At 48.0% G+C, this 24,083-nt stretch overlaps 1 protein-coding gene across 8 annotated transcripts in view; it reads left to right on the plus strand.

Moving 5' to 3' along the window:
- Positions 1-24,083, plus strand: part of DPF3 (double PHD fingers 3) — a 257,146-nt gene that overhangs the window by 113,269 nt on the left and 119,794 nt on the right. For all 8 annotated transcript variants that reach the window (XR_005988341.1, XR_005988340.1, XR_005988342.1 and 5 more), the window contains one exon: positions 6,137-6,244. Coding sequence is in view for 5 of the 8 variants with exons in the window: in XM_041758213.1 (XP_041614147.1) it covers positions 6,137-6,244 (108 nt within the window). In the remaining 3 variants the exon portion in view is untranslated. The remainder of the gene's footprint in view (positions 1-6,136; positions 6,245-24,083) is intronic.

Here is a 24,083-nt window from a genome sequence, read left to right on the forward strand (position 1 = left end):
AAGGAACAATAAATTCCATAAGAAATGGCTTGATGGTGGGGGTGGGTGGGAGGGCTGGGGGATATTTTCCTGATAGTTTTGGTGTGGGGAGCTGTTTTCCCAAGGGAAAGACTCAAGCATGCTGTGTGTGGACCAGTGATGAGATGGCTTGGTGGGGAGCTAGGTTAGTGTAGAGGTTTTGAGTATGGGCTGTGGACTAGATTACCCTTTGAGTTGTAACCCTGTGCCAGTTACTTAATTACTGTTAGCTTCACTGCCTTTGTCCTTTAAATGTCTCATAGGGTTGTTGTCGTGGTGAGATAAAGTGAGTGTGAGGTTTTAGCCTAGGAGAGGGTAAGAGCTCAGTAAATGTTAGCTATTGTAATTTTTTTAAAAAAGATTTTATCTATTTATTCATGAGAGACACAGAGAGAGAGGCAGAGACACAGGCAGAGGGAGAAGCAGGCTCCATGCAGGAAGCCCGACGTGGGACTCCATCTGGGGTCTCCAGGATCACACCCTGGGCTGCAGGCGGCGCTAAACCGCTGTGCCACTGGGGCTATCCTTAGCTATTGTTACTGTGTCAGTTTTTTAGTATGATGGGACCACTCAGGGCTTGGGAAGCCCTGGGCCAAAACAGGGCAGGCAGTATACTGGATTTGAGGCCTACCTTGTCAGGGTAGTCTTTGTACCTGGTACATTAGAATTGAATGTTAGAGAGAAGCTTATGGAGAAGAATGAGAAGGGTGGTGGGAGGGAATTGTTGGGGAGCTGGATGGAGAGCCATGCAGAGTGCTTGGTTGTGGTGCTTAGCGCCCAGGACTTCAGACTTTCAAGGAAAAGAAAAGGCACAGTGGCCGGGGATGGTTCAAGGAGGCTTCACTGAACATGTGGTCCACAAAGTCAGACAACTTCTAAATTAGCCAAGAGAAGAGGGGAGGGCCCAGAATCAGGAAATATCATGGGTATAAATGCTTGTGAAATACGTCTTTCCCACTCTCTGAGCCCTACCTGTGGACTTTTTGCTCATCCTTCCAGCTCTGTAGAGTTGGTTCAAAGTGGTGTTTTCAACCACAAACATTAATGGAGCACCTGTTATGTCCTGAGCCTTGGAAGTATAAATATAAGTAAGAGTGATCTAGTAGGATCCTTATGCAAAAATTTTTCAAATAACAATTGCCTTGGTTATCTCTGATGTTCTAGTAGGTTGTTTAGTAGGATTGGGCTGGAGTCCAGGCATCTGCCTTTTCCAATAAGCACGTATGCAGTTTTGATGCCCAGCCTTGGTGAAGAATCCCTGGCTTGTGTCATTATCTGTTTATAAATATGGAGGCTGTTGGTGACCCATTGTGGAGGTATGTGGTAGGAGCAATATGCAGAGGAACTCTTTAGTGGCAGTGATAGTCTAAAGAGCAGCCTGCTGTTCCATCCCTTTCCTATCCAATAGGGGGTAGGCAAGGGGGAGATGATGAAAGGGAAGCAGTGTTTGGATTCTTAATTTGGAACCTTGAATTGTGTTACCCCCAGTTCTGAGTAGGTATAGTCACTGCCTCTTTCCTGTAACTCCCATTCCCTCTTGTTCCTTAGCTTCTCAGTTTGCTGTCTTTCAAACCCAAGTGGGTAGATGGGATGGATGGTTGGAAGATGGGTGACACTTGTCCACCCTGGGTACAGAGGGGACAAATTGGCATAAGTTACAGGAAGGGAGATTTTGATTCAAAATGAGGGTGAAGTGAAACTGTTTCTCACAATAAGAGTTGACCAACCACAGGAAGTCTGTCTTGTGCAGTAGTGAGTTTTCCATTGCAGGGAGTCTTCAGTGGTGGCTGTTGGTTCATCTCTCTGAGATGCAACAGGGTGGTCTTGAACTGCCACTGCTCAACTCTGGTTGGGGGAAGAGGAAGTCATTCCAGTTCTTTCCTTCTTTTTCAAACCTTGTTCCTACCCTCTATCATCCTTTCTTCTCTTTTCTATCCCACTTCTATTGAATTCTTAAACCTTATGCTGTGTCTGTCAGAGATAAAAATGCCACTTAGGATCTACCTGGTGATTTGGTCAGTGCTGGTAACAAGCGACTTGTTTGGAGTCTGCTGATCATACAGGCATCAAAACCCATCCTGCTGATTTTTTTTTTTTTATGGAGACAGTTCTCCCTCCAACAAGCGTGTGAGTTCCTGTGTGTGTGTGTGTGTGTGTGTGTGTGTGTGTGTGTGTGTGAGATGCTTGCACATGAGTATGAGTGGTGTAACTGGAGCTCAAAGTGACAGAGTAGCAGTTTGCTTAGGCGAGGTATGTGAATGGAGGGGTAGCTGTGGCCTTGGTTACCAGGGAAGACTAGTCCCTGCTCTTGTGTCCTGCCTCTTTCCCCCCACCCTCTCCTATTCCCCCTAGCCCCAGGCTCACTCCTTCAGGTTAATTTCCCTGGCTGCAGCTGTGACTCCCTCCTCCTCCCCCTTCCTTCCCTCCTCCATCTACCACACACACAGGCTTTGAGTTATGTGCCTCCTGTTCTAATGAGATAAACAACATAACTCTCACGGGGCTCTGCTCGTCCCTCTATAAGTGGAACTCCAGGGCTGAATGCGTTGGCCCTATAAAGGCACCCTGGTGCTTGTCAGCCTAGGGAGGAGGGCGAGGGAGGAGGGCTGGAGCCCTGAGAGAGTTCCTGGGGCCATTTGCTTGTTGAGATGAGGTGGAGTCAAGGCAGACATCAAAGAGAGGCCTGTTTCAACCCTCTTGGCTAAAGGAGCAAAGAGCAGCATGGGCATGCAGGGGTGGGGGGCCTTGTCCTACCACATGGCCATAGAGTCCAGACTCATCTAAGCCAGTTAACTCATGATAATGAATAACTGACATTTGCACAAGACTTCATGTTATAAAGAACTTCTGCTTGAATATAAGCTAATCCCCACAACAGCCCCTGTAAGGTAGGTATTATTAATGTTCTTATGAATAAGGATACAGGCTCAGAAATGTGTGGTGATATTTCTAAGGTTACAGGAGTGGTGGTATGAGGACTCATGTACTCTTCCTCTGCACCACAGGCCTTCTGTAATCCATCAGAGAAAGTTAAAGAATGATATAAAAACAATCCCCTCTTCTGGCCAAACTACCTACTACCAAGAGAGTCAGTGGGTCTAAAGCTATAAACTGAGCGACCCTAGGCTTCCTTGATGCTGCTGACCAAGTGCCACGGCCGCAGTCTCAGGGAGGGCATAGGCCCTTGGGCAAGTGTTGGCAGTTTTGACCTCTTGTCTTCTAGGTCTTTTGAGAGTGCTGTCTGGACCAGTCCCTTCTTACTCACCTGCTCTTGGTCAGTTTGGAACACTATGAAGCAGTCTGTGGGGCAAGAAGGAGCCTAAGGCACAGAAACTGCCATCTTGGGTGGGTTCTGTACACACTTCTGGGCCCAGCTCTGGGGTCCCTCTGGGATGGTTTGGATGTGGGTGGATGAGTCTCCTGGAACCAGGAATAGAAAGTCATTTACTTCCTGCATTTCTGAATTTGATTGAGTTCTGGTTGAATTTATTCCTATTTTTTTAAAGATTTTATTTATTTATCCATGAGAAACAGAGAGAGAGAGAGAGAGAGAGAGAGATAAAAGGAGAAGCAGGTGCCTCATAGATCCTGATGTGGGACTTGATCCCTGGACCTGGGATCAGGCCCTGAGCCAAAGGCAGTTGCTCAACTACTGAGCTACCCAGGCATTCCTGGTTGAATTTATTTGATAAGTACTTCTTGATATGTCTACCAGGCATTGTGCTAAGTATTGGGGATACTAGAGATGGACACAGTTCCTGTCATCCTGGGTCTTATAAAACCAGTAGGGTAGACAGTCCAGAAAGCAGGCAATTAATGACAACACCTTGGGAGAAGCACTGGAACCTTGAGATGCTTTCAGGAAGGCCATGAAGCCAGTCTTGGTACAACAGAAAGAATATCCAGGCAGTAACTACATGATGCTTAGACATCCAGAGGTTCTTGGCCAGACATTGGAAAAATCTATAATATGTTTTTTTTAAAAAATAGTTGGCCCAATTCCTCCACTTGCTTACATTCAGATTAGGTAGTTCTGGCATGAATTTTTGGCCTTGATGTTAAGAAGTTCTCCAGGTTCAGTCTGGATTTTTGAGTTCAGCCTGGATTAAGAATCACTAACCCAAGATGAGTGGGACCAGTTCTGGATTGTAGAGTACTGGGTCAGCCCTTGTACTTGGCCTTTGTTGGGGTCCTGGGGCATACTATCCTCAGGGGTGGCTCAAGGGCCCAGAATCAATGCAGCCATTCAGGATTTCTAGGGTCAGAGATGACATGGTGCTGGAGTGAATCACCTCAGAAAGATTGAACTATTCCCAGTGATGCCTTCCCTCAAAGACAGGTCCAAAACTGGACCTTTCATGAGAAGGAGAACAGTCTTGCTTGATTCATTTGGTCTTCTCCAAATCAACACAAGTCTGGTCCTCAGAGCACAGGGAGCTCAGAGCTTTGGGATCCTCTTACTATGCAGAAGCTATGAAGCTATCAACAAAATTGAGTATTAGGATGACTCTTGGACATGAAAATCCCTTAACTTAGGACATCAGAGATTTTTCTGGAAACTTGAGGCTCCATGGCCCTTAATGGTTTCTGAGAACCCAAATGGGGAGGGGTAGGGACCTCCAACTTCTTCATAGCCTTGCAACCTGTGAGTGCAGCTATGTGATTAGAAATGAAACTTAGCACACAAAGAGAATTAGAAAATTTTACTTCCTTTAGTACTGGAATAGTTGCCTCTGCTTTGGACTCAAACCAATAAATGGGTAGAGATGACTAGTAAAAATGAAAAATGAATAAATGGATATATAGCAATGAAACTCTTATAGATTACCTCTGCAAAAGATCCCCAAATGGCAGACAGCAGATGGAAATGGGGTCCTGATATTTAATATCCCTATGGCCCCAGGCCTAGGATGTGACCTTCCCACATGGGTCTAACAGTTGTCATATGCTCCATTTGCCTACGGAAGACTGAGTTGTGACTGATTACTGTGAAACTGGAACGTATTTGTTTACTCATTTATTAAGCAAATGTTTAGTTTGATTCTTCTATGTGTCAGACACAGTTCTCGTTCTGGGGATTCTGATGAGTATAAGACAAAGTTCCTGTCTGGATGAACCAGGCTTTTGACTCCAGGCAAGAGTGAATTGCTTGTCTTCCACTGGTTTCTTCTGGGGTGCACCAGGCAGTCTTTTTAATTTGCACATCACCTGATCCCTTTTAAGCCCCTCTCGCTCTCCCCGTAGCCTCCACCCCCTGCTCTTTTTTCTCGGAATGGACCATGGTCTAGTGTGGAAAGTCCACATTCCTCCAAGGCCTCTGGCTGCCATGCCATGTGCCACAGAGGCCCCATAAGCGTGTTGCCTAATAAGTAAGAAGTCTCTTCACGGGGTGGTTGTTATGACAGATGATGCTGGTGGGGAACTTTGGAGCCAAAGGCCAAATCTAAATGGAGACAATAGAGAGACAGTGTGGTTGGTATACAAACTCAGCCATTGGACTCTTGCCTATTTCTTTCTGTAAGTCCCAGGCAAATGGGCAGGGATATAGAAGTAAGCTGGCTCTGCAGGCCAAGGAGCCTGGTCACTAGAGTAGGCTTGTAGTGGATGGAGAAAGTTAGTAGGTAGGAGATCTGGCTCCTTGATTCTGTTTCCTTGAAATGTTTCCCGATTCAGGCCATCTATAGGTAGGCAGACTGACTTCTGTTGCTTTGCTTTGCAGAAAACCTGCGAACATGGACCTGTATAGGGGGGCAATTGATGGGTGGTAGCTGGAGGTCCACTGCCTTGGAAACACTGTAGTGAGGTTGAATCTGGAAAGGTCCCTCTGATCTCCCCAGACCAGGGAGCAGAACTGTCTTGGTCGTGGTGATGGAGTCACCCATGGTGGTCAGGGGCTTACTGAGGCAGCACGGTGGAGCAGACAGAGCAAGGGTCCTGGGGTCAGATGACCTAGGTACTGCTCCTGCTTTTCCATCAACCAGCTGTGTGACCTTGACAAGTCACTTTACCTTTCTGGACTTCAGTTTCCTCTCACTATGAGTGAGAAGGCTGGACAGGGAGGTTTCCGAGGCTCCTTCTAGCCTGGAGCCTTTAACCTTCCTGCTGTCTCTGTCCATAGGCCTTGCCCCGGGTCAGCTCTACACATACCCTGCCCGCTGCTGGCGTAAGAAGAGAAGATTGCACCCGCCCGAGGATCCGAAGCTTCGGCTGCTGGAAATAAAACCTGGTCAGTACCCTCTGGAGCTTGGCTGGGCCCAGTGGCGGGAGAGGTGGGGAGGGCTGGGCTGGCCCAGGAGAAGGTAGCTTTGCTCCTTTGTCTATAGAGCTTTTGTGGGAAAGTGAACCTGGCCCATGGTACCCAAAGGTGTGCCTCTGTGCCTATTCTCATGTGTAAACGTGTCCATGTATCCACCTGAGCATCTCTTCCCTCTGGTGTCTTGTGTCTTCCCTTTTCTCTCATCTCTCTCTCACTACCCCGTGGGGTAAAGCAAGCAGGCAGGGGTGGGAACAGGCCCAGGAAGAATGCTTTTCCCAACAGGGCCCAAGGGGCTGTAGCTCTTTTGGGTGGTGTGATATCTTCCTGTGATTTCAAGTATAGAAACCTTGTCCCAGTTTCTGTGTTTCTGAGGAGAGTGGACCCCCAGCCCCTTATTGTGAAAGAGCTTTAGGAGCATCTTATATGAAAAGGGCCGGTTGCTAAAAATAGAACCATCTTGGGCACGGAGATGGAAGAGTCTGAGTTCAAAATTTGCCTCTAGGGGATGCCGACTGCTTTGTGGCCATGCAGAAGGAACTGGTTAGTTTTCTAGGCTACTGACCCATTAGAACATTTCTGACTAGTTGGCTACCTTCAGACCAAGGCCAAGTGATTGCCCTGGGTTTTTTTTCTTTTTTTAAAAAAGATTTTATTTATTTATTCAAGAGAGACACAGAGAGAGAGGCAGAGACACAGGCAGAGGGAGAAGCTGGGTCCCTGTGAGGAGCCCGATATGGGACTCGATCCCCAGACCTGGGATCACGCCCTGAGCTGAAGGCAGACACTCAACCACTGAGCCACCCAGGCGTCCCTCACCCTGGGTCTTTAGTTTTAAGGGAGCCCCTGGTTTTGGGGGTTCTAGGGCTGGGAGGTGACTCAGTGTGGTGGGAACAGTGCTGTTAAGTAGAACAAAGGCAGAGCTGATGTGTCCCCTCCCACTGTCACCAGACAACGCAGACCTGGCTAAGTCTGGCTTCTTGGCAAGGTTACCTCACGCCTGCCTTCCCACGCAGCATTTTCTCTGCAAAATCGCTATTTACAGTTGTTTGGGATGCTCTTACTCATGGTTCTATGGTTAAGCCTGTTTTGATTGTTATTTTAACCCAGATTTCACTCATCGTAGAAGTTTTATTTGTTAGAGATGGGTGGAGGCTAGATTTTTCAATGAGCTCCATCTAGGTTCTCAATGGCCCTACAGAATTTACAGACCCTTGCAAACCCTTCAGGATGGTGACTGAGGTTGTTCCAAACTTCCCGAGACTCAGGCTGTCAGAGAGTCACATCTCCCTGAGCAGTATAATCTCACTGGAGTATAATGTAAGCCACATGTGTCATTTTATATTTCTAGTAGCCACATTAAACAAGGGAAAAAGAAACAGGTGAAATTAGTTTTAATTATAGATTCTATTTAACCTAACATAGCAATAATATTATCATCTTAGCATGTATAGTCAATATGGAAATTATGAGTGAGCTATTGTACATTCTTTTTTTGTATTGTTTTTTAATTCCAGTGTGTACTCTACACTTCTAGCACATCTCATTGCAGACTGGCCACATTTCAGGTGCTCATTTGCCACACATGGCTAGTGGTGCCCATATTGGTTTGGGTGGTTCTAGAACTACACTCAAAGTGTGGTCTTGACTGGCAGCACAGGCATCCTCAGGGAGCTTGGTAGAGCTGCAGAATCTTGGGCCTCAGTCCAGACCTGCTAAGTCAGAGTCTGCAGTTTACCATATCCCCAGGACCTCATTTCCCATGATGCACACTGAAGTTTGGGAAACACTGGTTTTAAAGACTTACAGGTGGCCAGATCAGAAGTCTGCATGGCATGACTCCCCATCACCTGTGTTTCTTTATTAAAACATGAATGATTATCGGTATGAACAATTTATTTTGGAGGTGGGACTTCCTCCTTCTTCCAGGATCATTGATCCTGTTCTTTTAGAAGTTCCATGGATGAGTGAGGAGGTAATCCCTGGCTTGATCCTTCCCTGGATGAGTTTAATTCAACTCCATCCAGAGCTTTACAATAGCAAGAGGTTAACTACATGCCAGGTTGGCTGTGTGGATTTTGAAGGGAGCATATTATTTGAGATATATCCATTAGCTGGATATGTCTCCATGTTGGAGTATATACTCCTCTGGGTATATTTCCCCATTTGTACATATGCACAGTGGTGCTTGGGATTCCTAGTTGGGCTTCAGATTAACCATGAGGATCACCTACGTCATATGTCTTTGCCCTTTCTTAGACCCCCTTCCTTACTCCTTTAATTAAAAATTTAAAAAATTTGAGTAAGCAACACAGTCATGTGTTTTGACATTTGAAGGATATATTGTATAGTGAAAAATAAGACCTGGTCTCCAAAGAGGTAATTAGGTAATCAGTGGCACCAGTTTTTTGAGATTCTTCAGATTTTCTATGTACACACCAAGAGTTACATCCATATGACCTTTCCTCGTCTTTTGACATAGCACAGCCACCTTGTGTTTTGCCCATTCCATTTAAAAATGTGCCTCGGGCATCGGCCATATCAATACATAAAGAATTTCCCCATTCCTTTTTTACAGTTGCACAATATTCTATTGTATGAATGTACTGCAGCTATTTTAACCAGGCTGTTCCCAAGTTTTGTCTCCAATCCTTCCAATTTAACTAGAGATGTAGTGAATGTTTTCATATTCATATATGAATTTCTATTAAATTTCATATGTGAGGACATCTCATACATAACTTGTCAGTTTAAATAAATACTTGATAATAATTTTAAATTGTTAGTCTTTATTCTTAATATTTATGTAGAAAGTCTTCTTTTTAAAAGATTTATTTATTTTAGAGAGCGCAAGCATGAGCAGGAGGGGCAGAGAGAGAGAGGGAGAGAAAATCTTAAGCAGTCGCCATCCTGAGCTCAGAGCCTGACTTGGGGCTTGCTCCCATAATTCCACGACCCTAAGATCATGGCCTGAGCAAAAACCAAGAGTCAGATGCTTAACTGAATGTGCCACCAGGTGCCCCTAGAAAGCTTTCTTAAGAATACTTTGTATTAGACTATTGGATTGTCTTTTATGGAGTTGAAGATATTTTGTGCTGTAAAATACCTCAGACACTATTAACTCCAATTTCTTATTTTATGAGGTCCAGGCAGGTTGGGAGACTTACTCAAAATCACACAGTAATTCCTGTGGAAACAAGTGGAGAATCCACTTGCTTGCTTTCGCTGTTCATTGCTTTTTTTGCTTCTTTCTGCTGCCCATAGGTACACTAACTTAGAAAAACTTTAGCAAAACTTTTCCTTTAAAAACTTTATTTTATGATTATGAAACTAATATGAAAATGATTAAAATGTACCCAGGAGATAGTTGGAATTCCTTTAGTTATAAATGTCTGACATCTAATCAAACTAACCTGGGGAAAAACCAAAGGGAAGTTGGTTCATGTAATGATAAATCTCAAAGTTGGCCTGGTTTCAGGCATAGCTGCATCCAGGGGCTCAACCATCATAGTGAGGGCTCTGAGCCTCTTTCTGCCTCTAACTCTCTTCTCCTCATGGGGCAGGCAGGGTGGCTGTCAGCAGCCCCAGACTGAGTACTCATTAGACTCAGCAGAAAGCAGTCCCCTTCAATGGCTGTGGCAGAGAAGTCCTGGGAAGGACTGATTAGCTGGCTGGGTTTATGTGTGTCCTACCAATCACTGCCACCCAGGGGATGGGGAACTCTGATTGAATCATCATCGTCATCATCATAACCAGTGTCTGAACAGCACACTGTAATTTGCAAAGCCCTTTACAAAGCATTTTCATTTATAGCATTTCCTTTGGTCCTTACCATAGCCCTGGGAGGCAGAGAAGGAAGGAGGGTAACAGTAGAAAAAGCCCGCTTTATATGTTAGGGAAATCAGGCTGCGGACAGAGCCAAGCAAGGTTTACTGTGCTGCTCACATATCTGGGAACTGACAGTCTCATTGTTGGTGAGACTGAGGGAGAAGTTATTTTATGAGTGTCTGGCCCTTTTGTCTACATTTACTTTGAGCACACTGGCCTCCCAGCGGCTGAATGTGGAGCAGCTGGCGTCACAGCTGGCTTTGGACTTGCCCCATCCTTGGGCCTGTCATGACCTGTGGGTGGTGGGAAATGGAAGAAGCCTGGGGCTGGTGGTTTGCTGGAGACAAGTGCCCACCAGCACATCATGCCTCTATCCGTGATCCTTTGAAAGGTTTCCTTTGCCTCTGCCTTCATGCTTGGGACAGAGGCTCAGGTGGCTGCTCCAGGTCTTAGGCTGATAAAGACCAGCCCCTGAGATGACTCGATTCCTGGGGGAGGACCCTCTCTGGAAAAATTGAGTGCCATTTGGTAACCACATATGGTGTAACCATATCCCAATGTGGCCAAAGATCCTAAGTAAGTTGGGCTCCCCCAAGTTGGGCTCGTTCCTCCATGCCGGCATCTAGGCACTGAGAAACATAAACAGCCAGGCCGGCAATAAATAACTGAGCTCTTTCTCAGGTGAACTTGTGTCCCCTCTTTGGGGGATCAGATCTACTGCTAAGCCTGCTAAAACCCAGACCCCCAAAGCCATGGGCCAAATGTTTGTCATTTCCATATGCCATTTTGAGTTCATTCTACTGGGGCCAGGCTCTCAAACTACCACTGCACCGGCCTGCCACCGCGGGCTGGGAATGAAGATGCCAGGGGACGGCCTGAGAGTCAGTGATAAGGCACCTCGGCCTCAGACCTCAAAGCATCAGGGCCCATCTAGAGAACATGAAGCAGCACGGATCACTCTTTTTCTTGAGGAACCACATGTCTGAGTTTGAATTTTTCACACAAGCCAGGATGTCAGGAAAGGGCCTTCATCCAGGGCCTCAGCTCCTCTGAATGGTACGTTTGTGCAAAAGTAGAAGGTGCCCCCTCCGGGTGCATGTTTACAAAGTGATGTCCCTTCAGGTGGGTTAAGTAGAGCACAAGCTGGATCTCAGGCATGTCCATCCCCTTGGCAGGTCCCCACCTTTCCATGGCTCTGCCCTCGGTCGTTTATAAAATGCAGCCTCTAGCTGAGAGGACTCTTTCCCTCCTTTAGGATGTTATGTCTTCCAAGCACGGGGTCAATTCAGACAGTATTTTTAAATGACTGCCTCTTATTTTTTGATCTGGGTTCAAAGAGAACTAGGTGTTTTGGTTGGCATTTTTGAGTGTGACTTGGGGTAGAGTCATGGGGAGAGTCCCTGGGGGATTTGCTGCAAATTCCTAGGACGTAGGGGCAGCCATCTGGGTGAATGAAGGCCTATCTTCCCAGGGATAGAGAGCAGTTGAAGGAACAGAGCTGGGGGAGAGGCTAAGGATCTCCTCTCTCACACACTGCAGTGGAATTGGGTATAACCTTTTGAAGGTCAATGTTTAGTACCTATCAGGATTTAAAAAGCACTTGACCTTTGACCTAGAAATTCTGCTGGGAATTTATCTTATACACAAATGTATATTTCCAATGTGTGAAGTTGTCCATTGTGACATTGTTCATAACAACAGCAACAACAACAATAATAATAACAACAAAGCATGGGAACAACCAGAAGGTACATTGATAGGGAATTAGTTAAATATATAGTATATTCGTAAAATGGAATAATATTTTGTCTTTTAAAGACATGAGTAGGAACAAAAATGGAAAGATATCTAAGACGTATTGTTAAGTGGAAAAAGAAAAGCAAATTGCACAACATTATGTATAATCCTTTTTGGGCAAACCTTGCTGAAAATCGATAATCAATTTGTCCAACCTGAGCTGAATCTCTTTAAATTTATGGAAACTAGAAGACTAAGTCTATGTTGAAAGAAAACCAATGAATGAACCTATCAATCCTTGGCACCCCTCTACCAACCAGCGCCTATGGTACCATCCTGTCTTCTCTCTTCCCTCCCAGCCTCCCACTGTGAGTCCCCTGAGGTCCCCTTGACAAGCTCCAGGAATGTAGTTATGTCTGTGATGCTCAGAGCCTCCCTTGGGCTCCACTGTCAGCACCCTCATTTCCTTGGGGGAGAGGGAGAGGATTTCCCCTGATTTGTGAGAGATGGGGGCACTGGCCCGGAGCACAGTTGTCTCAAGGCATGAGTTTCCTTCCATGTCAGGCCCCTCTATGGATAATGAGGAGATGCCACAAGCAATTTATTATGCCAACACCCAGTTTTGTACCTCCTGTCTTCCTTTGTGTCCCGGCCTGAATCCTGCCAGTGGTGGTAGGCAGCTTTCAGCAACAGAGGCCAGCAGGTAAGAATTGTCCTTGACCTCAGGTCTGCAGAGCTGAGAGCTCCATCAGGAAAGCAGGTCAAGGCAAGGGGAGGGGTATAGATTAGGAATCTTGAGGGACTTTGGGGAAAGTCTGAGGACAGGGCTGCAGGACCATCTACCTCTGGTTCAATACCCCCCCCCCCCCCCCAAGGCACAGAGCTCATCTGGACTGAGGACACATCTCAGGGTGAGGGGTGGGGAGGCGGATCATCTCTGCTGTCGTTCAATCATTGTTCAGGGCTAGATTACACACCAATGGATCACCCCCAATCCTGCTGTCCTCATCCCATCTCCCTCACAGTGAATATGCCATCCTGCCGGTGTTTCTTCACCACTTGCCGAAAATAAAAATGTGTCCGGGTGCGGGTGGAATGGGGCTGAGAGCTGGGGAGAGCTCTCTGGGACTTGGAAACACTCTGTGTCCCTGGACCTATGTGTTTCTCACGCCTAACATCACCCCTCCAATCTGTCTTGAATAAATATCTTGCAACCTCCTACTTGCCTGGGCGTCTGAAGGACAACACATACAACATTATTTCTCTCTGCCGACTGACAATGGAGTTCAGTGTTCTCTGCAGCTTGCACTTGGCTGCAGTGGCGAATGCAAGGTGTTTCAAGGCGCAGCCATCACAATTCAGGCAACGTGAAGACTGGGGCAGAGGCCTGGTGCCAGAGAGGGGGCCTCCCCTGGACCATTTCCCCAAGAATGGAGCTCTGTCCTTGCGAAGGGGGAGCCGAGCTGGCAGGAGAGAAAGGTGGATAGTAAATATCCACCAGAAGGCCCTGGAGCAGGGCAGATGTTGGGCAAAAGCCAGCTGATTAAAAAAAGAGGCCTTTAACTTCACTTTGTGTGTGTGTGTGTGTGTGTGTGTGTGTGTGCGCGCTTGTGTATTTGAATGAAGAAAAGAAAAAGGCTGAGAACAAACTTTTACTTGTGTCTCTTTGGATTAAATGCTTGGATGGTCTGCTTGGATCAATTTAGCATCTTCCGACCCCAGACCTTTTGGTACCCCTGGTCTAGGGTAGGTTTTCTCTTTGTTTTAGAGGTTGGAGAACTGTGGCATTGAATTAGGAAGTGAAGTCCCCTGGGGCATAACAGCGGGGAGGCCAAGGAGAGAACCCCAAGGGAGAGCCTGTTGGAACTGGCGCCATGTTGCTCCAGGACCCAACACACAAGTTTGTGGTGCCGTTCTCAGACCAACAGGGCTTTACAACAGATGTTCTTTCTGCTTCTGGAATGTACCTGAGGCCTTGTAAATCCCTCCTGCTCCAGGATACTTGGGGAGCAACACGGCTCTTTGCCCCCCTTGCCAAATTCCAAGGGTGTTGAGAGGGAAGGCAGCCAGGAATAATAGGGTTCTGGTACTTTCCCTTGGATTTTTTTTTTTTTTCTCTTTGGCAGCCACTCAATGACCGGGGATGAATGACCAGGATAGTCACCACCCACCACACGTCGTTGGGGGAACATAAGCAGAAGGACAGGACCCCCGAGGAGATGGTAGGCTAGGGTGCCTCAAAGCGGAGGCTGCCCCAGCAGACCAACAAGCAGGTCACGAGGACCCTCAGAAGGATGTCCCCCCCGCCCCCCCCAACCAAGAGGGCCAGTCCAGGCAGAGAGGACTTGGGTCCTGCCTGCCTGCCAGGGGTGGAGAGGCCTGTTTCGCCTGCCTAGGGTGCTGTCCCTGCCGCACTAAACTGCCAGAACTCCACAGATGGGAGCAGGCTGCGGCCAACTTCCCCAGCTTTTGCAAATCCTGCATCTTAATTAGTTCCCTACTGCTTTTGTACATGGCCCACATTTTAATAGTCTCCAGGCTTCTTCCACCATTTGCTCTCTGATGTTCGGCGCGATTTCTCTTCTCCTCCAGACAGTCCCCCTGACTCCTCCAGCACCCTCCCGGTCCGGGAGCCACTTAAGGAACGCCGATGTGCCAAGCATGTAGCCCGAGATTGATGAGCCTGTCAGCTGGCTCCCTCTGCCCCTCGCCCTCCCCCTTTCCCGGGTGCTCCTCGCAGGGATGAGCCAGGCGGGGGTGGGCGAGATGCTTGGCGAGGGAAGGGACCCGTGGAGCCCCCAGCCAGGTGTGCGCCAGTGGACACCGTGACCTTCTCCCGGCCTGCAGAGGAGTCTGGCTGTGTCCTTCGGAGGGGAAGGACACTCCGGCTCCCACCCGCATCTGTCAGGGCTTATCTGGCTCTGTGCGGGGGGCTCCCTGGGCTTGGTACAGCTGGGAGGATGGATGCCTTCAAGTGCATCAGGGGGAAATGACCAGTCATTTATCTCCTTCCTGCAGTGTCAGAGCCCGCAGCCATCCATCCTGGAGGTTTGCAACAGCAGCTCCTTTAGCTCTTGTTGGCCTCAGGAGCAGGAGAGTCGGGGAGAGGTAGGCAGGCCAGTCCCCCCGCTCCCGCCTCATGCTGCGACTCTTGGCGCCCTCTTTGCCTTCCTGGCAGGCTGGGGGACCGAGCCAGGGTCGTCTCAGCACTGCATGCACCCCGCAGGGCTCCGGGAGCTGGGTCTGGCAGAGGATGTGTCCTCGGGGCAGCTGGCACAGCCGCCGCAGGGTCTCTGTGGTCACACGTGCCATCCCAGCACGCTTAGAGCACGGGTCATCAGACCAAAGCCACCCAGTTACCCCCTGCCTGCTCACGGTGTCCCTCCCGACGGGGACGTACGGGCTTGGAGGGTAGCGACCCGCCTTCCTTCGTCTGTATCCCCAGCGCCCAGCAACAGGCTGGTCACATAGCAGGTGGGCAGTAAAGATTTATGAAAGGGATGGAGGAGAGGGGGGTGCCCGGTGTTTGACCCCAGTCTTGGAGAACATGGTGTTTCTCAGCAGGCCCGCGTCACAGATGAGGGAGACTGAGCAGAGAGAAGCCTGGGCTTCCTGTCCCGGCTTTGCCATCTTGCCTCTCTTTGGTCTTAGGTCATAGGGTCCTTTGCTGTGCCCCACAGCTGTGCCCTGCAGGAGAAAAGGCACCAAAGGCTCCCAAGGCTCGGGTTCAAGTCCAGACCCCTCCACCCACTGGCCGTGTGATTTGGGGCAGTTACCTAACACCTCTGGCCTTGGTTCGCCGGCTGTGAAAGGCAGACCATGGCAGCTGCTTTGCTCACATCATCGGGCTGTTCTGAGCGTCCCGAGGGAGGCTGGCCCTGGAGGGTTTCCACTGAGATGCCATCTCTGGGCTGCACTGCTGGGTGGGCCGCAGGGGTCTCGCCATGTCTGTCTCCAGCCTAGTGACGTGCCTGTTGTTGGAAGAGCATGTGCTGTCTGGCCTGGAATGGGACTGCATTCTGCCTTTTAGTCTTTTACAAAGCCCCAAGTCTGGAACCTTCTACACCGAGGACAGAAGACCTGGCACCTGGCCATGGGATCCACCTCTACCAAACCCACAGCTTGCAAAAGTCACCCCTTGTGTCCCAGAACTCTGGCATCTGTTGCCCAGGGCACAGAGGTCAACTTGGAAGGCTTCCTCCCCACTCTTACTAACACCTGTCACCCCATGGTGTGCTAGGCAAGGCCTGTCTGACTGGCTTGTTTCTCCTGCCCATGGCCTAGGCCAGTCCACTATTCCTCTGTGGACTTGCTCCATACCTCTGCCGCTCAGTGTGGGGCACCTGCACTCTATCCTGGTTCACTGTGTGGGATGCTCCCCTCACCCCCCAACCCACGGCCCCAGGCCAGGGGTTAGGGGTCTGCTCCCAATACATATTGCCTCCTGGATGTATCTGGAAACCAGGCGTAAGTGCCACGAAGATGGGGCTTGTCTGTGTCATGCTCAGCCCTGTCCTGAGCCCCAGGCTCGTGGGTGGGGCCCCACACATATTGCAGTAACTCCCGACTGGCCTCCCCACTCTGCCTTCCTTCCATCAGTTATTTTCAGAGTGTTCCTCCTAAACTATAGGCAGCAGCATGTCACTCTTTGCTCGAAGCTTCCAGTGGCTTCTGATCACACTCAGAGGGGCAGCCAACCTCCTCTCGGTGGCCTGCCCTGCAAGGCCCCTGTAACTCTGGATAGGTCTCGTACTCTCCTCTCTGGCTCACTGTGCTCCAGGCAGATGGGCCCCAGCTTTAAGGGTCATTGCACTGATGACTCCTTTGCCCAGAACGTCCTTTCTTAGATATCAGCATGCCCCCTCTCCCCCCTCCTCAGGTTTGGGTTTTCCTGGCCACATTTCAAAGTGTAACCATCCTCCCACTTCCCCCGATGCTCCAACATCCCCTCCTCTGCTCTGTGTTCCTCCCAAGCACTGACTATTGTCTGTTGTGCCAAAGGTCTCACTCGTTTATTTTAGGTATCTGACACAGTTTCTACGAGGGCATGACTTTTTCTCTCTTGTTCACAGCGGTGTCCTCGGCACCTAGAATAGAACCTGGTACATAGTAAGTGCTCAGTCATTTATTTGTCCAATGAATGGCGAGGGCAAGGCGCTTTCCACGTGGTTCTGGCCATGATTTCCAAGCCGGCAGGACAGGGCCCACCCTGGAAAAGCAGGGCTGGCATCTTGCCTTCGAGCTGTGCTTCATTGTTGGCCTTCTCTGTCCTCAGCACAGCTCTGGACTCAGCCTCTTCGCTTTGGCTCTCCCTGGGCCCAGGCCCCGGCTCTGGAAGCTGTGCCTCATGGCTTCCACTTCCTCTGGTTGAGAGGAGCAGAGGGTGAGGAGTTTGCAGGGAAGTGCCACCACTTTGGAGGCAGAAGGGAGGGCTTTCACACTGATTGAGCATCGTGCCCCTTGTGCAGGCGCTCTGTGTCCCTTGTCTCCCTTGGTCCCACAGCAACACCAGGAAGTGGGCTTTGATCCCCCAGTTTGAGAGAGAGAGAGAGAGAGAGAGAGAGAGAGAGAGAGAGAGAGAGAGACTGGAAGACTGATCAAGGCCCAGTGTGTGGCATGGGGAACTAAAGCTGAGGTTTCACTCCAGAGCGGCCTCCTGCATTTTCTGGTTGTCTGTATTCCCTTGAACACAAGGTTAGCCATCACCCCTCCGTATGCCCCCACCATCCCTCCCTTCCCTCACCCCATCCTGCTAAGCTGCACTGACCTGGTACCTGCCCGCCAGCCCAGGGGTGAGCTTCCTTTGGCAGGGGGTGTTCTTCTGTGTCTCTGGGGTGGGGAAATGCTTATCTGATGGGCTTGCCCCGGTACTGTGTTCGAGGACCCATCCTTGCATGTTGGCTTGGGGGTGAGTGGATGGGCACACCCAAGAGTGGGGGCAGAGGCCATATGGGGAAACAATCAGCCCTCCTGTTGTGTGGATATCCTGGGATCCTGAAACAGGTGGTAACATGGGCCTGCAGGGTGCAGCCTGGGTGATGGGTCCTCAATGTGAACCTCATCTATTTTGAGCTTTCTGAATCACAAAACAGGGAGTCACATGTAGCCAAGCAAATGGCACCCCTGAGGAATGAGCAGATGGATTCCTGGGCCTGCCACCATCTCAGGAAAGGCTCTGGTCTGTGCCTCACCCCAATCGCTTCCCTTGTGGGGTGAATGATAACAATTTCCATCCCCCAACCTCCCTCCCCATGAGCCTGAGAGTCTGATGGGGATAAATGAATTAACGATTCTTAAGCTCCCTGCTTCTTGGTGTAAGTTGATGTACAAATCCAAGGAAATATGATGAGCTTAACTCCTTAACAATAATAAGCACTCAGAAGAGAAAACTGCACATTTGTATTTTTAAAGAAAAACTAGAGGCAGGTAAAAAAAAAAAATAAATCTGTGCACTCCTGATGTAGCCGGAGGATCGTCTGCCATTGTCTGTGGGGTTTCTCACTCCCTTTTGCACCGTTACTCTGACTCTAGGCCCTGGCGTCACGGAGAGCCCGTGATGGATGGACGGATGGATGTGCCTTGTCGGGGTGTTTCACCACTATTTCCCTTGGGGCAGACTGTCTGTTGGCAGAGCACAGCCTCCCGAAAGATGGTATCTCTTGCAAACTCGACAGCTAACAGACAGCTCCTCTGTTTGTATATTTCCCCAAAGAAGAACTGTCTTAATCTGTTTTTTATATGGCATATTTTATTATAATCCATATATGACTTGCAAGTTCCCAGTCCTCCACCCTGAGCCAAAAAACGCATGAGGAGTCAGAGGCTCCGTGAGCCGGTGACATCCAGGCGTTTGCATTTTTAAATGGCCTGGGATTTAATTACTCACTGTGCTCCCATGTTGCACTTTCGGGCTCATCTCGCCTGCATCCTGTTAATGAGCTCAGTGGCTCCAACAACCCAGTGGAAGCTTTGCTTTCAGTGTGTTGGGTGGCAGGCTTGGGGCACCTGTGTCAAAGGCCTGTGGTTTTGATTTCTACCCGAGAGGACGGCTGCCGTGTCCACAGCCCTAGATAGAAGCCACTGCTCGTCTCTGGCAATTTTTTTTTTTTTTTGCTTTTATTCATGCATTTGTTTCTTTCTCGCCCCCCCCCCCTTTTTAAAATACTTTCTATGCTTCAATCCTTGTTTGTCTAGGAGGTTTTTTCTTATTTGGAAACCGATTTGCTTCGGTTTGCACAGAAGCTGTCTCTGGTGTGATGGATCGTGCTGGAAGTCACCCAAGGAGTATCTCTGTTCCCAATTAGAAGTAGAGGTAGAGCTGCTTACGGGGGCCCAGGGAGGCGGCTGGCTTGGGTGACAGCTGCTGCCGCTCTGGAGAGAGTAACGATCCGTGGGTTTATATCCTTGTGTATAAAATCAGGCTAATTTAAAGATGAATTATGTGTGGGTTTTGGATCATTTTCTTTTAATGTTAAATGTTTGATGGCTGTTGTCAGGTTATGTGGTCCCCAAATTTGTATGAGGGTCAAAATGAGTACACCTATAAAGGATTACTAAATTCCATCTCTAGATGGAATTTATTAGAATAAAACAATCAATGACATCCCTGAGGGCTCGATAGCATGTCTGGGATGTACGTTGTGCAAGAGCTTGGACCTGTTACCTTGTTTTTCCCTTCACTCTGGGACCTCCTGTGGTCAGGAGCCAGGGAATGTACCCTCTCCTGGTTTGTTGGGAGGGCACTGGTTAGCCTGTCATTCTGACCTTGCAAGCCTTACCCAGAGTGCTTTGAAACCAGGGCTTGCCAGTGGTCAGCTAGAACACTGTCCTGGGATGGTGCTCAGCTGGGTATGAAGAAGGCACATTAAGAACCATATTTGGGGACGCCTGGGTAGCTCAGCAATTGAGCGTCTGCCTTCAGCTCAGGGTGTGATCCCAGGTCTGGGAATCCAGTCCCACATCAGGATCCCCGCAGGGAGCCTGCTTCTCCCTCTGCCTGTGTCTCTGCCTCTCTCTCTCTCTCTCTCTCTCTCTCTCTCTCTCTGTGTCTTTCATGAATAAATAAATAAAATATTTTTAAAAACCCCATAATTAATGTCCTTCCACTTTTTGGGAAACAAAATCATAGTACATGTCACTTTTAATGGTATAAACCTGCACTAATACGGTAGCCACTAGCCACATGTGGCTACAGAACACTTGAAATGTGGCTAATCTGAATTGAGATGTGCTGTAAGTATAAAATAAATACCAGATTTTGAAGACTCAATGCAAATCAAAGGATGCAAAATATTGAATTAATTTTTTTAGTATTTGTTACATGTTGAAATGAGAATGTTTTGGATATAGTGGATTAGAAAACATTAAAATTAATTGCACCTGTTGTTCTTTGTTTTTAAAATGTAGCTGCTGGAAAGCTTAAAATTATATAAGTGGCTGGCATTGTATTTCTATTGGACCATGCTGCTGTACCATTAAAATTAGGATTATTTTAACTTCAACAGTAATAAATTGTAGCATTTATGGGGAACATGGACCAAAGATCCCAGTCTCTTTACATATACAATCAAATTTCTGATTGTAAGTTTTGAATGGGAAAACCAAAACCCAAACAAAAAATTGATAAGCTTCATTTTCCACTCTGTTTCCATGTTTCCATGCTGTTTTTTTTTTTTTTTGTGGATCTCTGAGAGTTTCTTTATGTGGTGTATTACCTTGTTTAATCTTCACATCAATACAATGAAATATTGTGATCACCCTCACCACGTAAGGAAACAGAGACTCAGAGGTCTAAGTAACCCATGGTCCTTTAATACATGGCAAGGCTATAGCTTGACTCCAGGGCTGTCTGAAAGCAGAACTTCTATGAGCCGATCAAATATTTTGGCAGTTAGGCAAGGATAATGCCATGGAGTTTCCCTGTGACCCTGGGAAGGGCTCCTTACCTTTCTGTGCTACACTTTCCTCCTTGAGGGATTGGACTCTATATGCTACTGGAAGTCCCTTCTGGCTCTTTGCATGTAGCCCATATCACTGTTCCCAATTTCATTCTTTTTTTCTCTCTTAGTTCTTCTACTGTGTGCATGTGGTAAGTGAGCAGAGGACCAAGAGAGTAGGCTGAATTATGGGAAAATAGGATGGAGGAGTATTTAGCAGGAGAGGAAGGAGGAGGAGGAAGTGGATGGAAAGCTCTGTGTGGGGTCAATACTGTGCAGAAGGGGTGAACACCACATGGGGATGTTCACATAGAACAGAGCCCGAACTGTGACACAGACCTGCTCTCAGCCTCAGCACAGATCTATCTTTCATCTTGAAATATGAAAACTATGAAGAGAGTTTGGGGATGTAGTGGAAATGCCCAAAGGTTTGGAAAAGAACTTTTCGAGGAAGAACCAAAGAGAGATAAAGTGACATCTGTACAAGCTAGAGTATGTGAATGGGTTCTGGAGGCAGACGGGTCAAGGCTGGGTGCTGTGTGATATTAAACAAGTTCTATACCTCCCTAGGCTGCAGTGTCCTCAGCCGTGAAATGGGTTAGTAACTGTGCTCAACTCTTGGGTGGTGGTGGGGGTTAAGCAATAAGAACAGCCACCACATGTTGAACGTTTACCGTGTGCCGAGCACTCTGCATGTACATAAGCGTATCAGCGCCCGTTGGGGCTCAGCCTGGGCCTGCAAACTACTAATAAGGGGCTCTCACATGATCTTAATGGCATCTAGGAAAGATGTTTGGCTGAGTTTTTGTTCTGCTGTGTGGCTTTCTGTGAAGTTACTGAACTTCTCTGAGCCTTGGGTCACTCATTTATAAATGACATGATTAAAGCAGATGATCTGTAAGGCTTTTTTCAGCTCCAAGATGCTGCACAATTCCGGAAATAAGATTTATTTAGTGTTGAGAGGCTAAGGGGGATACTAAGGTATGAACATACATATATGTACATACATACATATATATGTATGTATGTACATATATATGTATACGTGTGTGTGTGTTTGTGTGTGTGTATAGGTTTAAAGGATGGTGACCAGCTGTTCTCTTTTGACTGAAGTCAGGACATGAGGCAACACACTTTAATTGTCTTATATTAGACGTTTGGAAGTCTTTTTGACTTAAGAAAAAGTAATGTCATCAGAGCAGGCTCTGGAGTTGCACGCTCTGAACTCATTAAAGCAGACAGTGGACTATTTTCCTGACACTCAGCCTCAACATAACTTCATTGCCTAGGCCTTCCCTGACCCCCTGATCTAAAGCAAACCCCCACTGTATTCTCTCTTTACATTTCACCCTGTTGTTTTCCTCCATTGCCCCTACGACAGTTTGTCATTGCTTATTTATTTTGTATGCGGTGTTTAATGTCTGTCTCTTTAGATTGTAAATCGCCCAAAGGCCAAGATTGTCTTTATCTGACACACCTCCTGGGTGCCTAGTTGCAGCACAGTGGTTCTTTGTAAATGTTTGTTGAGTGAACAGGTGTATGGATGAGTTTCAGGGGTGGTTGATTTGGCAGTAGTACTTCTTGATGGAGGTGGATCTTCTGCTTGCCTTTTTTTGGTAAAAAAAAAAAAAAAAAAAAAAAAAAAAATCCCAAAGACCTTGTTGTCTCTCAAGGGACTTTAAGATACTGTTTCTCCTTCCCACCTTCTTCTTCTGACTGGTCACTTGTAGGCGTGGATTCCTTCAGTTTTAATGAGATACCCCAGACCCCTCTCTTGTGGACTGGTCAGCCTGTGTCTGGTTCTGAGGAGACAGAAGGGGTACGTGAGTTTTATTTGAGTAGAATAAAGCCCAGTGGAGCAGGGCTGGATTGTGCTGGTCATTTCCATTTACCCCCTCCCCCCTCCAGATCCATTCTTCATCCTAGGGCACTGCCCTGGGCCCCAGGAAGCTGACCTTGGTGTGCTGTGTCAGTGAGGCTTCCTTGCCCTCAGGTGTCTAGTTAAGGTTGGCCAATGGGATGGCAGAGCAGGAAGACGAGGATGGAAAGAGAGAGATTGGGCCATGCATCCCTTTACCGTGGTTGTCTCTCTCATGAGCTCACTGAGGATGCAAGCCACAGATCTCTCCAGGTTCTTACAAACGCCCTCCCTCTGTCCCTGCAGGAATAGCAGTAGTAATGGCTCCCATTGTGAACTGCCGGGTGTGCTCCACCTTCCCGCGTTGTTCCCTTATTCCTGGCCACACCTCTGTAGATAGTCCCTGCACTAAACTCTCAGTTCCCCCATACATACGAGCCATCCGTTCCCCTGTTTTCTGGGGCACCAATCCCTCATGTTCTTGTACTCATCTTACCTGGTAACAGGATAGGGGCCTTGCATCTAATTGCCAGGGCGGGTATGAGGTACAGGATCAGAAGAGACATCGGAGGAATGTTTCATAGCAAATTAAAATAAGATCACCTGTACCGGAGGTTTCTGCTTTTATTTATTTATTTATATTTATTTACTATTTATTTATTTATTTATTTATTTATTTATTTATTTAGAGGTTTCTGCTTTTAATGTAACAAAAACAAAGACAATCTTCCTTTGGGTTAAGAATTTGGGGGACATCTTGGGAAGGGAGTGCAGCTTCTTTCTCTGGTCTCTCTCATGGGCAGGGCTGACTCTGGCTGACACTGCTCAGCTGGCCGGCCTCATGACTTCAAGCCCTTGGTACGTGACATCTTCAGAAAAAGTGTCCTGGTGTGCAGGCACTGCAACCATCCGTCTGGGATCTGTTAGGTGTCTGTGCTCCCTCTTCTTTTTCCTTGGCTTTAGTGGTCTTTGTATCCCTTGATGAGAACAGCCTCTCTGGGGGTTGAAATAGCTTCTCATGGAGCAACCCAGAGCTGGGCAGCCAGCATGGCTGAGGGGAGGTCACAGAGTTGCCAGGCAAGACTTGGGGTAGAGGGAGAGAATACTAAGATTCAAGGCTGACATTGGTGTATCGCTATAGGGATTTCAAAGCACTTTACTGTGAAGGGACATACTTATGCCCCACAAGGTGGCCCTATGGGTACTGGGCATTGTTCTCCTCACTTTGTAGATGTAGAAAAGGGCCCTGGCATCCTCGAGTGCCTTGCTCACCATCACTGTCTATCTGGTGCTCTGCTGCTCTGCCTCTGCTGTCTGTGAGGATATGGGCAGGGCTAGAATCTTCGCTGAGACTGTGAACAGGAGATGGAAAAGCCAGACCCAACTCCGGTGTGGCTGTTCCACCCAGAGGAGGGAGCTCAGGCCGCCTCTAGCCCTACCCGGGGCTCGGGTT

This window comes from Vulpes lagopus, chromosome 6 (assembly GCF_018345385.1).
Source record: "Vulpes lagopus strain Blue_001 chromosome 6, ASM1834538v1, whole genome shotgun sequence".
NCBI classification, from domain to species: domain Eukaryota; kingdom Metazoa; phylum Chordata; class Mammalia; order Carnivora; family Canidae; genus Vulpes; species Vulpes lagopus.